The sequence below is a fragment of the Nicotiana tabacum genome, chromosome 6 (assembly GCF_000715075.1).
Source record: "Nicotiana tabacum cultivar K326 chromosome 6, ASM71507v2, whole genome shotgun sequence".
In the NCBI taxonomy this organism is placed as follows: Eukaryota; Viridiplantae; Streptophyta; class Magnoliopsida; order Solanales; family Solanaceae; genus Nicotiana; species Nicotiana tabacum.
The window spans coordinates 43,866,659-43,879,649 of NC_134085.1; the positions used below are offsets into that span (position 1 = coordinate 43,866,659).

The following is a 12,991-nucleotide window of genomic DNA, read 5'->3' on the forward strand; positions in this document are numbered from 1 at the left end:
TCCGAGGTCAAATGCTAAATAGTCAAACTTAGTCAACTCTTCCAATTTAAAGCTTCCTAGTTGAGAATCATTCTTCCAAATCAATTCCGAATAACCTGAAAACCAAAATTGACGATTCACACAAGTCATAATACATCATACGGAGCTACTCATGCCCGTAAACTATCAAGCGAAGTGCACATACTCAAATGATCAAATAAAATTAAACTAATAAAGTGGTAATAAAAATAGATTAAAAATCTATAATAACTCAAGTAAATATTTAAAATACCAAAACTAACTTAAAAATTATGCGGGTAAAAAATTACGTGTTTACAGTATTAATAATACTTTGTTTGATATACCGTTTGAACTTATGCATTAGTTATGCGAGTATTAATTATACACCATATTTGTTATTGTCCCATGCATAACTAATGCATAGGAAATCACGGTATTAACAATGCAATGGGTTTTAATGCATGCATTATGATAACTATAATCTAATCTAACGGAGCAATGCATGCATTAAAAATAGGGTGTTAACAATTCATGCATTAAAACCCATTGCATGCATTAAATGACCCCATTATATTAACAACCATGGTATTAACAATGGATGCATTAAAACCCATTGCATTGTTAATAACATGATTTCTTATGCATTAGTTATGTGAGCACCTAATTTCTGCTCCACATGGAGATTACTCCTAAAAATAGTCCAAAAATAATTTTTACTATTTTTATGAATTTTAGAAGTTTCTCTTTATTTGGTTTTGCATTTAGTTGCATATTTAATAGCTTAAAATAATAGAAAACACCAAAAAATATTCAATGTTGCATTGTATAAGTATTTTATATCTTAATTGCATTTAGAATTTAATTACACGAGTTAATCGCATTATTAAACAAAAAATCACAAAATATTAGTCATTTTACATTTTTTTAGCTTTTAGCCTTAAATTAGTAAATTCATTTCATTAGTTTTAAGTTGATTAATTATTTAAATGTTAGGAATAGATAATTAGGTTTAATTCAATAAATTAAATTTGATTTAGGACTTAATTTAGGTTTTAATTAATTTGGTTAGGATTTAAAATCAAAGAAAATCAAAGGAAAAGAAAACAAACAAAAGAAAAGGGGGAAAGTTTTTAGTTTAAATCGGATTGGGCCAGTCTCAAAGAGCCCAAACGAATTCCCATATCCGCCCAATTCACCCCGACCCGCCTGGCCCATTCTCTCTTTCCCCCTCATTAAAAGTCCTTTTCCCCCTTAGCCCTAAAAAAATAAATAAAAAATCCCCCATTTTCTGGAAAAAAAACCAAGCAGCCGCCCCTTATTCCTCCGTCATCTCCAAACAGACTCCCCTTCTCAAAATAAAAATACAGCACACCCTAGCCGCTCCATCACAGACCTCCTTCATTAAAACAAGGTTATCTGGAAAAGAAAGCTGTTTCGAAGCCTTGCTCCTTCATTTGGTATTTCTGGAAAGTTAAAGGGTCTTTTGGGCTGTTGGAAGTATTTTTTTTCTCTGCCGATTGTTGCTGGGGATTGTTAACTGAGCTTCATCTTCTGCTTCTAAGTTTTATTTGGTTATTCCTTGTTGCTGAATTCATCTCTAGGTATGTTTCACATTTTAAGCCATCTAATTGAATTGATGAATGAAGATCAGCTGTTTTGATACCGTGTCATAATTCCAGCCTATTTATTTGCTTACTGAGTGGTTCTAATTTGACCATATGTGTTGTTATTTGTTCGTTTAAAATGAGTCAAATACTCGGTAACATATGAGTTAATTTCTGTTAGGCAACATCAATTACTGATTATTGTGTTAGCCCATCTTTGCGCAGTAGTTAATGACTTCATATCCATTTGGATCTATGAATTTGAATACCAGTGGACTAAATATATGTATGATGAAGAAATCAGCTCAATGAGGTGGATGTGTGATTCTGCTGCCACACGATTAGGAAAAGAACAATGTGTACCTCTTGTGTTGTATTTTGTAGTTTCACCAATGTACTCGTCTGGGTTTAAAGTGATAGACTCCTCCTGCTCAATTGTTATTGATTCATTATGTGATGCTAAACTTGAAACTATGTTGTTTTAATTGATTTAGCAGTTTTTGGTGTTATAAGAACACAATTTTAGTAGTGGAACGTATGAATCAAGTGTTAATTGTGTTAAATCTGTCTTCCAAAATGAACTCCAATGCGGCAAAGGCCCAGAGAATTAGAATCAATTAATACCTCATACTTTTCAACAACTCTTTCCATAACTCATGACCTTTACGGTCAGTCTCAAACATAGAGAATGAATAATTTCAAACACCGTAGTTTGCTTTAGGCGCGTAATTAAATCATCACGACTATGGGTACGGTTCCCGTGACATAGTCGTGATACATAATCCCCAATGTGGGTGCGCATTTCATGAGACCTGACCATTACTTCAAACAATAATAAAATTAACATGTTGTAAAACACGGGTGCGTTTCACGTGGCGTTATCTGCGATGTGTACAAAAATAACAAGTGCGCGACACCGCTACTTGTTTAAATAAACTCTATAATTGTTTAAAATACCGCTACTTGTTTAAATAAACTCCATAATTGCTTAAAATAATTAAAAGCGGTATAAAAGCGATAATGCACAAAAGCTTTTAAAACATGTAATAATAAGATAATTAGGTCAATTATTAATAGTTGAGCGACCGTGCTAAAACCACTGCTTATTAAGATTTTCAGTTAATTACTTAAATATTCCTTACTTTCTTACTTATGGAGCTATTATTACATGGCAAAGCAAATAAGGCCGAAGATTAAGGGATAAAAATCACAAAGAAAAAGATAAGCAAACACGGTACTTTTTCGATTAAGATGCACTATAATCTAATCTAACCAAAACCTTAGAAATAGAAGCAACCACAATTTTTTTTGTAACTAACCTAAAATTTGTTCGTACAATTTAAAAAATAAAGATAGAAACTTACATAGGCGGCGAGGAGCAATGTACAAGGAGAGGGTTTTGCCTTATTTTTTGTTAAAAAAAGAGTTGTTCGAATTAGGGCTTATGTTTGTTCTTTTACATGGAATTTGGGCTCGGGTCAGGTCAAGGTTTCCGGTTCAAGATTTTATTTCCTTTTTAATTTTAAACATGTGCATTAGGTCGATGGGACTTTTTAGTGTCATAGTCGTTCAACACTTTTAGCGGTTGTTTGGTAGGGTATATGAGAATAATGATAAATAGGATGTGTTAGTAATGTTGATAGTAGAAATGCTTGGATTAGTTATGCTGGCATGAAATGCTGACATATTTCTTATTCATTGTTTGGTTTGATGTATTAAAGCATTGCACAATTTCTAAAAGAATTATTTGTTTGTAAAAATACCCTTATAACCATTCCATCACTTTATCTTTTTAAAAGAAACATATGTTGAAGAATATTTTTATATGAAAAGGTTTAAAAACAATTATTTGATTTGTCTACCTATATTGTAGTATAGAACTAGATATTTATTTATAAAAAAGAAAATATGCTAAGTATTTATATATCAACTAGGGATTTAATTTTATTTCACACTTTTTTGGATTATTAGGAAAATAAATTTTGAATTCAAAAAATAAAAAATAAAAACGAGTTGATTACAAGTGCATTCCAGTACGTAATAGTAGAGTACAAATTTATAAATTTACTATGAAGAAATTGTAGGAGTATAGATATCAATAGTGAGAGCAATTTCAGTATTAATGCTGACATATTTCTTATTCATTATTTGGTTTGATGTAGGGTACTTGAGAATAATGATAAATAGGATGTGTTAGTAATGTTGATATTAGAAATGCTTGGATTAGTTATGCTGGCATGAGATGCTGTCATATTTCTTATTCATTGTTTGGTTTGATGTATTAAAGCATTGCACAATTTCTAAAAGAATTATTTGTTTGTAAAAATACCCTTATAACCATTCCATCACTTTAGCTTTTTAAAAGAAACATATGTTGAAGAATGTTTTTATATGAAAAGGTTTAAAAACAATTATTTGATTTGTCTACCTATATTGCAGTATAGAACTAGATATTTATTTATAAAAAAGAAAATATGCTAAGTATTTATTTATCAACTAGGGATTTAATTTTGTTTCACACTTTTTTGGATTATTAGGAAAATAAATTTTGAATTCAAAAAATAAAAAATAAAAACGAGTTGATTACAAGTGCATTCCAGTACGTAATAGTAGAGTACGGATTTATAAATTTACTATGAAGAAATTGTAGGAGTATAGATATCAATAGCGAGAGCAATTTCAGTATCAATGCTGACATATTTCTTATTCATTGTTTGGTTTGATGTATTAAAACATTGCACAATTTCTAAAAGAATTACTCCCTCTGTTCCAGTTTATGTGAACCTATTTCCTTTTTGGTCCGTTCCAAAAAGAATGATCTCTTTCTAAATTTGGTAACAATTTAGCTTAAACTTACAATTCTACCCTTAATGAGAAGCTTTTATAACCACACAAGTCCTCTGGACCCTTTTTGACTCTTCATTTTTTCTTAAACTACGTGCCCAATCAAATAGGTTAACATAAATTGGAACGAAGGGAGTATTTGTTTGTAAAAATGCCCTCATAACCAGTTCATCACTTTATCTTTTTGAAGAAATATATGTTGAAGAATGTTTTTATATGAAAATATTTTTAAAAAATTATTTGATTTGTCTACCTATATTGTAGTATAGAACTGAATATTTATTTATAAAAAAGAAAATATGCTAAGTATTTATTTATCAACTAGGGATATAATTTTATGTCACACTTTTTTGGATTATTAGGAAAATAAATTTTGAATTCAAAAAATAAAAGAAAAATGAGTTGATTACAAGTGCATTCCAGTACGTAATAGTAGAGTACATATTTATAAACTTACAATGAAGAAATTGTCGGAGTATAGATATCAATAGCGAGAGCAATTTCAGTATCAAACTAATCCAAACATTTCTAATATCAACATTACTAACACATCCTATTTATCATTATTTTCATGTACCCTACCAAACGACCGCTAAAAGTGTTCAAGGTCTATGACACTAAAAAGTCCCATCGACCTAATGCACATGTTTAAAATTAAAAAGGAAATACAAACTTGAACCAAAAACCTTGACTTGACCCGAGCCCAAATTCCCTGTAAAAGAACAAACATAAGCCCTAATTCGAACAGCTCTTTTTTTAACAAAAAATAAGGCAAAACCCTCTCCTTGTTACATTCACATTTTCTCCTCGCCGCCTATGTAAGTTTCTACCGTTATTTTTTAAATTGTACGAAGAGATTTTAGGTTAGTTACCAAAAAAATTGTGGTTGCTTCTATTTCTGAGGTTTTGGTTAGATTAGATTATAGTGCATCTTAATCGAAAAAGTACCGTGTTTGCTTATGTTTTTCTTGTTATTCTTTGTGATTTTTATCCCTTAATCTTCGGCCTTATTTGCTTTGCCATGTAATAACAGCTCCATAAGTAAGGAATATTTAAGTAATTGACTGAAAATCTGAACAAGTAGTGGGTGACGAGCACCACTAGCGCACACTACATATTTGTGAAGTGGCTCCAAAATTACAATGAACATATATATATAGATACATACATTTTATTTATTTAAGTTCTGATGCTTTAAAAAATATTTACACAATTAGGTCACTTAAAATGTAATTGCAACTAATTTGATTTGTATGCTAATTGCGTAAAGAATTTTTATAGTATCAGTTCAACTGATGGTGTAAAAATTCATTGCACTTTCAATGCATTTAAGTTAAGTTTATTTTAGTGGGTTCGAATGCATTGCTTTTGTGATGTTTAATACAACAACCCAGTGAAATCCCACAAAATCCCACAAGTGGGGTTTGGACTTTTGTGATGTTTAATGATTTTTAAAAATTGACGGTAATAATTTGGAGTCTATCTATATGTGCAGTGATATCAATCTTGGGAAATGGCGAGCTTGATATCGCAGAATGCTTCTCATACCATCGGGGTTGAAAAGTCTAAAAGGAAGGCTAAGAAGGAAGTAAGTGAGAAAGAAAGTAATAGGAAGAGAAAGAAAGAGCAAAATGAAGAGAATGATGAATTAGAAGTCGAGCAGGAGAAGGAAATGAAGAAGCTTGAGAACTTATTGTTTGGCTCCTTGTACAACCCTGTTGGGTTCAGGAAGGACGATGAAGAAGAAAAGAGAAATGATGGCGAATACGATTCTGCTATGTTCTTTGTGGACCGGTTTGCGGATAGTGCTTTGTCTGTTTATGAGGGGGATGCACAGCTGGTGCCACAAGGTATCCACATTGTGGGAAAGGAGGAGCGGAAACCGGTGTGGGTAGATGACGAAGAAGAGAAGACTAGTATCAAAATAGCAAGTGTGAACAGATCGAGGAAGCTGAGGAAAGAAGAGGGTGAGGATGTCATATCTGGTTCCACGTACGTGGCGAGACTAAGGGCTCAACACGCTAAACTTAATCCAGGCACTGAATGGGCCCAAATTGATTCTCAAGGCAGAAGCTACAGTTCTGATGATGAAGATTCTGACGAGGAAAGTAAACATACTGAGGGCTACGGTTCAAAGAGTGTCAAGTTGGTTGGTGATATTCTTCAATCAAACGAAGATCTTGTTGTCAAAAGTCACACAAAGTTGTTACCTGGGCTTCTTGAATATTCGAGACTGGTTGATGCAAATGCACCTGATCCTTCAAATGCACCAATAAATTTTGTTCAGTTCCACAGGAATTCTCAGTTGCTCCTTGTTGGTGGGTTGGATAAAAAACTCAGATTTTTTCAGATTGACGGGAAAAGAAATACAAAGATACAGAGCATCTTTCTTGAGGATTTTCCAATTAAAAAGGCATCTTTCTTACCCAATGGGTCTCAAGTTATTATATCAGGAAGAAGAAAGTTCTTTCATGTCTTAGACTTGGTCAAAGCAAGTGTAGATAAAATAGGTCCTCTAGTCGGCAGGGAAGAAAAGAGCCTGGAAAGTTTTGAGGTTTCTCCTGATTCAAATACTATTGCTTTTCTTGGTAATGAAGGATACATTTTGCTAGTTTCCTCCAAAACAAAGGAGCTAATTGGGACACTGAAAATGAATGGAACTGTTCGCTCAGTGGCTTTCACCAATGACGGACAACAATTATTGAGCTCTGGTGGAGACGGCCAGATTTACCATTGGGATTTGAGAACAAGAACTTGCATTCATAAAGGTGTTGATGAAGGGTCCATAAATGGTACGGCTCTTTGCACTTCACCAAATGGTAGTTTGTTTGCTGCTGGTTCAGACAGCGGGATAGTAAATATTTATAACAGAGAAGAGTTTTTGGGCGGAAAGAGAAAACCAATCAAGGGGATTGAGAATCTCACAACGAAAGTGGATTTTATGAAATTTAATCATGATGCTCAAATATTAGCCATCAGTTCTAGCATGAAGAAAAACAGCTCAAAACTAATTCACATTCCATCATTTACAGTTTTTTCAAACTGGCCTTCTCCAAATCGAGCCGTGCACTATCCGCGCTGTTTGGATTTTAGTCCTCATGGAGGATTCATGGCTATGGGAAATGCTGAAGGAAAAGTGTTACTGTACAAGTTGCATCACTACCATGATGCATAGTTTGTTTGTTTAATACTGTTGCCATTATGAGCTACAGATGTTTTTGTTAGTGTAGGATGGAGTTCAAAGGCATGATTTCCTTTCAAATTTTGATGTAACAGTATTATTTAAAGTATGGCAAGATTATCTCTGTGATTTTGTTAATTTTAGCAAAAGGTTTGCTCTTAGCAGAGAATTCTTCAAGCGGTAAAGACTGAATGGTTCTCTCTAATTCCTAGTTTGGGTTACTATTGATGCACTTTTGTGCAAATTACATACAACTGCAATTTTAAAGTAATTACTGCTGCTAGTTAAAGTAAATACTGTGTAGTAATAATAGTAATTTTACCTGTTTTGTTCTTTTATTTATCTTTACAGTTGAGGTTGATTTGTACATAAGTTAAATTTCAATCTTAAAAATCTTGCCTTTTCCCCCCCTTTTTGTACTCTCGTTGTTTTGGTCTGCTGCTATATTAGGCTTGTAGGAAATTTGGGGGGAAAAGAATTCAGAATTCAGACACAGAGATTTTTTATTTTTGAAATTTTCTCTTTGCAGAAATTTGTCATAGAATTTCATATTCAAGTAGAAAATCACCTGTCAAAGAATTGCTCTGTTATCCACCTGCCATTTTATACTTTGGTTAATATGGCTTCTTTTTATTTATCAGGTACTTTGGTTCAAATGGCGCAGTTTCAGATTCCCGAGAACATGACCCTTGATAGGAAGTGTCACACCTCCTTGTTCCGCATCCGAGAGGGCGCAAGGGAGTTTTTTCCAATTAAAGGACAATCGAGACGGGATTGGTTTATTTATTTTAGAGTCGCCACTTGGGAGATTTAGGGTGTCCCAAGTCACCAATTTTAATCCCGAATCGAGGAAAAGAATGACTCCATATTACAGTCTGCGTACCAGAAATCCGGATAAGGAATTCTGTTAACCCGGGAGAAGGTGTTAGGCATTCCCGAGTTCCGTGGTTCTAGCACGGTCGCTCAACTGTTATATTCGGCTTGATTATCTGATTTTATACAAATATGAACTTATGTGCTAATTTTAACTCTTGGCCGCTTTTATTATTATTTTTACGAGAATTGCAACGTCGTGAAAATATATCTCAAACCACGTTACATCAATGCACCCGTGGTTATTGACATATCTCGACTTGGTTGAGATTTGGATTTGGGTCACATAAATGTGCACCCGTGTTTAAGGAAATTAAATTATTAAGACGCGCCTAAAGCAACTAACGTATTGTTATTTTGGGGAAAACCGTAAAATTTGCTAAACGGCATGTCCCGATTTCTAAGTATTTTAATATATATATATATCTAGATGGCCCCGCAGCTTCTACATTTCTTGTTTGTCGAGGCTCGTCTCACTTTGTTATTAAAAGGAATTTACAACGTCATGAAAATGCATCTCGGGGCCACGTCACAATCAATGTGCCCGTGATTAAAGACATATTTCGACTCCGTTGAGATTTGGATTTGGGTCACATAAATGTGCACCCGAGTTTAGGGAGATAAGATTATTAGATGCGCACTTAAAGAGACTATCGCGTTATTATTCCGGGAGGGTCGTGAGATTTGCTAAACGACCTGCCTTGGAAACTGAATGCTTCGATATATACATTTAACGAGGGCCCCGCAGCTTGTGCGTTTTTATTTGTCGAGGCTCATCTCGTCCTTATTTTAAAAGGATATCCTATAGCAACTACGTTTCTTGTCGCGTTTGTCTCTACTAACTGAAAATAGAGATAGTCCTAGTTAATTACATGCTTGCAGGTTATTTACAGCAAGATTCAAAATACTTTTACAGAATAGGAAAATGTGGCTACGCGCACGGACAACTGATCGAACATTATGGGCCCAAATCCAGCTCATGCGAGATGGGCCAGACCTGGGTCACTGTTTATCCGATGCGGGCCTGCTTGGTCTGTTTCGACCTGGGCTCGACCCCCATGAGATTAAGACCGTAAACTTATGTTCTTTGTTTAAAAGGTGTGGCTTATCAATAATTACAACAAAGCAGTTTATCAAAAGGAGATGAACTTAACTAGTAATGGATAGTTTCATGCTTGGCATGTATTAAAGAATATGTTACACAATTAAACTAAGTCTAGGATACAACCTACTATATTGGGAATATTTTTACCTAACAGCATACATATACAACTAACATTCAATCACCATACATTGATATCTACTAGGCGTGCAAGCTACCTTCAGTATCCAAACAAAAATGTAAACTATTATGCATTACATGATATTCAATATAACAGTCTATGCTTAAAATAAACATTCTTCAATTCTTCTCTTTTTGCATTCATACTCAACTGCAAGTTACATTGACAGTATTAGTCGTGTACCTGGATGTTTGCACAATGAGAAGAGGAAGAGAAAGAGTATCAGCAGCAAGCAACCAACAACAACAACAAATAGCAACAACACAACAACACAACCAGCAACAACTATGTAGCCCACAGGTGATCGAGCATCAAACAGACAAATCCCAGAAAAAAAAACAGAGTAGAGAGACAGCAGGAGGCCCAGGATATCGAATGTAACAGCAACAGAAATCCAATAACCAACAAAGCTCGGCAAACAACCAACAGCAAACAACAAAGACAACTTGACCGCCTTGAACTCTTACACAGTTTTCAGACAATACTCATTCACAGTATTCTGAAATTTGTTTCTGTTTTTTCCTTTTCAGTTTTCTTACTCACAGAATCTCTCTGAAGACTAAAGCATGTCCAGCCCCTTTTAAGTTTTGCAACAGCTCTATTTATAGGCAGAAATGGCAAGCACTCAGCTGCCTTGAACCCCTTCCCTCTTTCCTGCCCATAACTTCCTTTCTAAACTAATCAAAATATTCCTCATACCCATCCATTCGACAGGCTTTTAGCCTGTGTTTTCTGCCCAACAACATGGGCACCCCTTTTTATTCAATCAGCCCCATGCCAACAAGTTTGGCTTCCCACTATTACCTTATTTTAATCCTAATCCAGTACCCCATTTGTCAGCTCATTTAAACTAATCATTTCTGTTCTTTTTTATACCCAAACTACCCTTGTTAAGCCTTGATTATTACTGTCCTAAACCATTGCAGCATCAGGGCCTTTTGAACTTCTGAAAGTTCAAATTCAAGACTGCCCTAGCCTGATTCTTTTAATTGTTTACAAAGCAGCTACAAACTAATATTCACAGATAATGTCAAACATCCAATTAACAACACAGGTTCGTTCAATCATGTGAAGTTGTACGCATTAGCATATTTGAACATTCAGTCCTAGGAAACTAATCGACGACGTTTATCAAGTCGACTATACTAATTATAACAAGGACTAATCAGTCGATTAAATAAACAACACGAACAGGGTCCCAAAGGGCTTCAGACAAACTTGCACGACATTGGGGGGCTATATGAGTTATCTATGCGACGACTAATCTAATCGAGCATGTATATCACAGAACGTATTCAAACATACACAGAAAACAATCGGCCAAATAAAAGGCCTCACAAAGATGGAAGAAATTGGAATAAAAATACCAGAAATACCAAACAATCACAACAAAACATGCTAACAAACTCAATCAATATTCGAACAAAACTAAAAAGAAAAGGGAAAACTTACTGAAAGTGTTTAACAAAAGCCGACCCAGGTCTGACTTAGGTTTGACCATTTGAGGCCGAACAAGCTTTAATCGGGGTGTTCTCAACCGAGAACACCTTGATAAAAGTCTATTAGACCCCAAACCCCTTATGAAGCCGGTCGGATTCCAAGATTCTTTGTGTCCTAGGGTTCGAATTCTTAGATTTGGTTTTTTAGGATTTGTGTGTAGATTCGGACCAAACCAGGCTTGGTTTGGTCACTAGGGTAGTCAGGGTATTGTCCAGTGTGGATCTGGGGTGGTTTGACATAGATCGAGTCTTGTCTCGAATCTTCAAATGAAGATTCGAGAAGGTGGGGGAGGATTCGAGGCTAGGGGGTAACAGATTTGGGTTCGGGGTGGTGAGATGCATCAAGGGTGTCAAGGGGGTGGTCAACGGCGTCCTTGCCGTCGGCTTTAATGGCGAGGGAAAAGGGGGCGGCATTAGGGTTTCATGGGGTTCGGGGTTTGGTGAAGAAGACGAGTGAAAGGGGGTTTGGATAGGGGGCGTGGGGTGTGATGGAGGGCTTATATACGGAGTAGGGGATTGGATCTGGGCCATTAGATCAGATGATCTCAACGACTTGGATCCGATGGTGAGGGGTGAGACGGGGTCGTTTGGTATTAAAACGAGGTCGTTTGGTTTAAGTGAGGGGTTGGGTTGAACCGGTTTCTGGGTCGGGTTTGGGAACGGGTTGCTAAAGGGGGTCCTGGGCCGTTGGATTGGCCTGGACGGACGGCTCAGATCAAACGGCTCATACGGCGCCGTTTTGGGGTCGTGCCTGGGCAGGCCTGGTTTGGGCTGAGTCTTGCATTGGCTTTGGGCCTAATTTTGGGGTCCAAACCGATTTTCCTTTCCTTTTTTAATTCAACAAATTAACCAAAAATTCCTAAAAACAATGTAAAAATTAAAATAAACTTACACACATATTGGGTAACACCTACAACAATTAACACACACATATTAGAATTTTAAAAATGGTTAAATCACAGCCTAGAGTAAAAGCTGCATATTTTGTGAATTTTCTTTTAAAAACCGAATTACGGCCCGATTACACATGGCATACTTATTTTGTATTTTGTTTGATAAGATTCAATGAAAAATGGATAGAAACACAAAGGACTACCAGCACATGTCACGTAAAAATTGAAAATTTGTACGGCGAGGCCATTTGCAATTATTTTAATTTCTTTTGGAGTGATTGTTCGTGAAGCAAAAATCACGTGCTTACAGCTGCCCCTCTTTGCCCGAAGACACGAAGGGTTTTCGCGCAAAGATAAAGCGGGCGATTTTTGCTCGTCCGAGTACTCCGTGTGAAGCATTTTTCGAAAAAGATTTGACCGAACCTTTGCTTCAGAGGTTTCCTACATATCCTGGGCTGAACAGGAATCAGGTCAATGTAGTTCGGGAAGTTTTGGTAGCTGGGACTACCTTGTGACTGTCATGTGTTCGCTGCTGTTGTGCGCTGTTGCATGCTGCTGTAGGATGCTACCGCTCACCGATCTTCTTGTTACATCGTTCTAAAAGGAAAAACAAGAAGCTAGGCTAGACTATGGATCATAAGATCTCATCCATCTTCAACTTGTTCTTGTCGCCTCGCTTTCTTGTCGGCCTGCGCTTTCCTCCGATGCTTTTATTTTTGTGAACTTGGGAGATGACACTGGTCTTTTGCTTTTTCTGAATGCCAGTTTTCATCATTTCGCTTGATCTGCTGGGAACATGGCCCTCTTCTCTAAG

The 12,991-nt window shown here is 35.8% G+C and overlaps 1 protein-coding gene across 1 annotated transcript; it reads left to right on the forward strand.

Moving 5' to 3' along the window:
* The first annotated feature begins 1,274 nt into the window (after window positions 1-1,274).
* LOC107811299 (U3 small nucleolar RNA-associated protein 18 homolog) lies at window positions 1,275-7,790 on the forward strand. The gene is made up of 2 exons (XM_016636197.2): window positions 1,275-1,601; window positions 5,944-7,790. Exon 2 carries the CDS (start codon window positions 5,962-5,964, stop codon window positions 7,621-7,623), a length of 1,662 nt encoding a protein of 553 aa, XP_016491683.2. The 5' UTR covers window positions 1,275-1,601; window positions 5,944-5,961; the 3' UTR covers window positions 7,624-7,790.
* The last annotated feature ends 5,201 nt before the right edge of the window (window positions 7,791-12,991 follow it).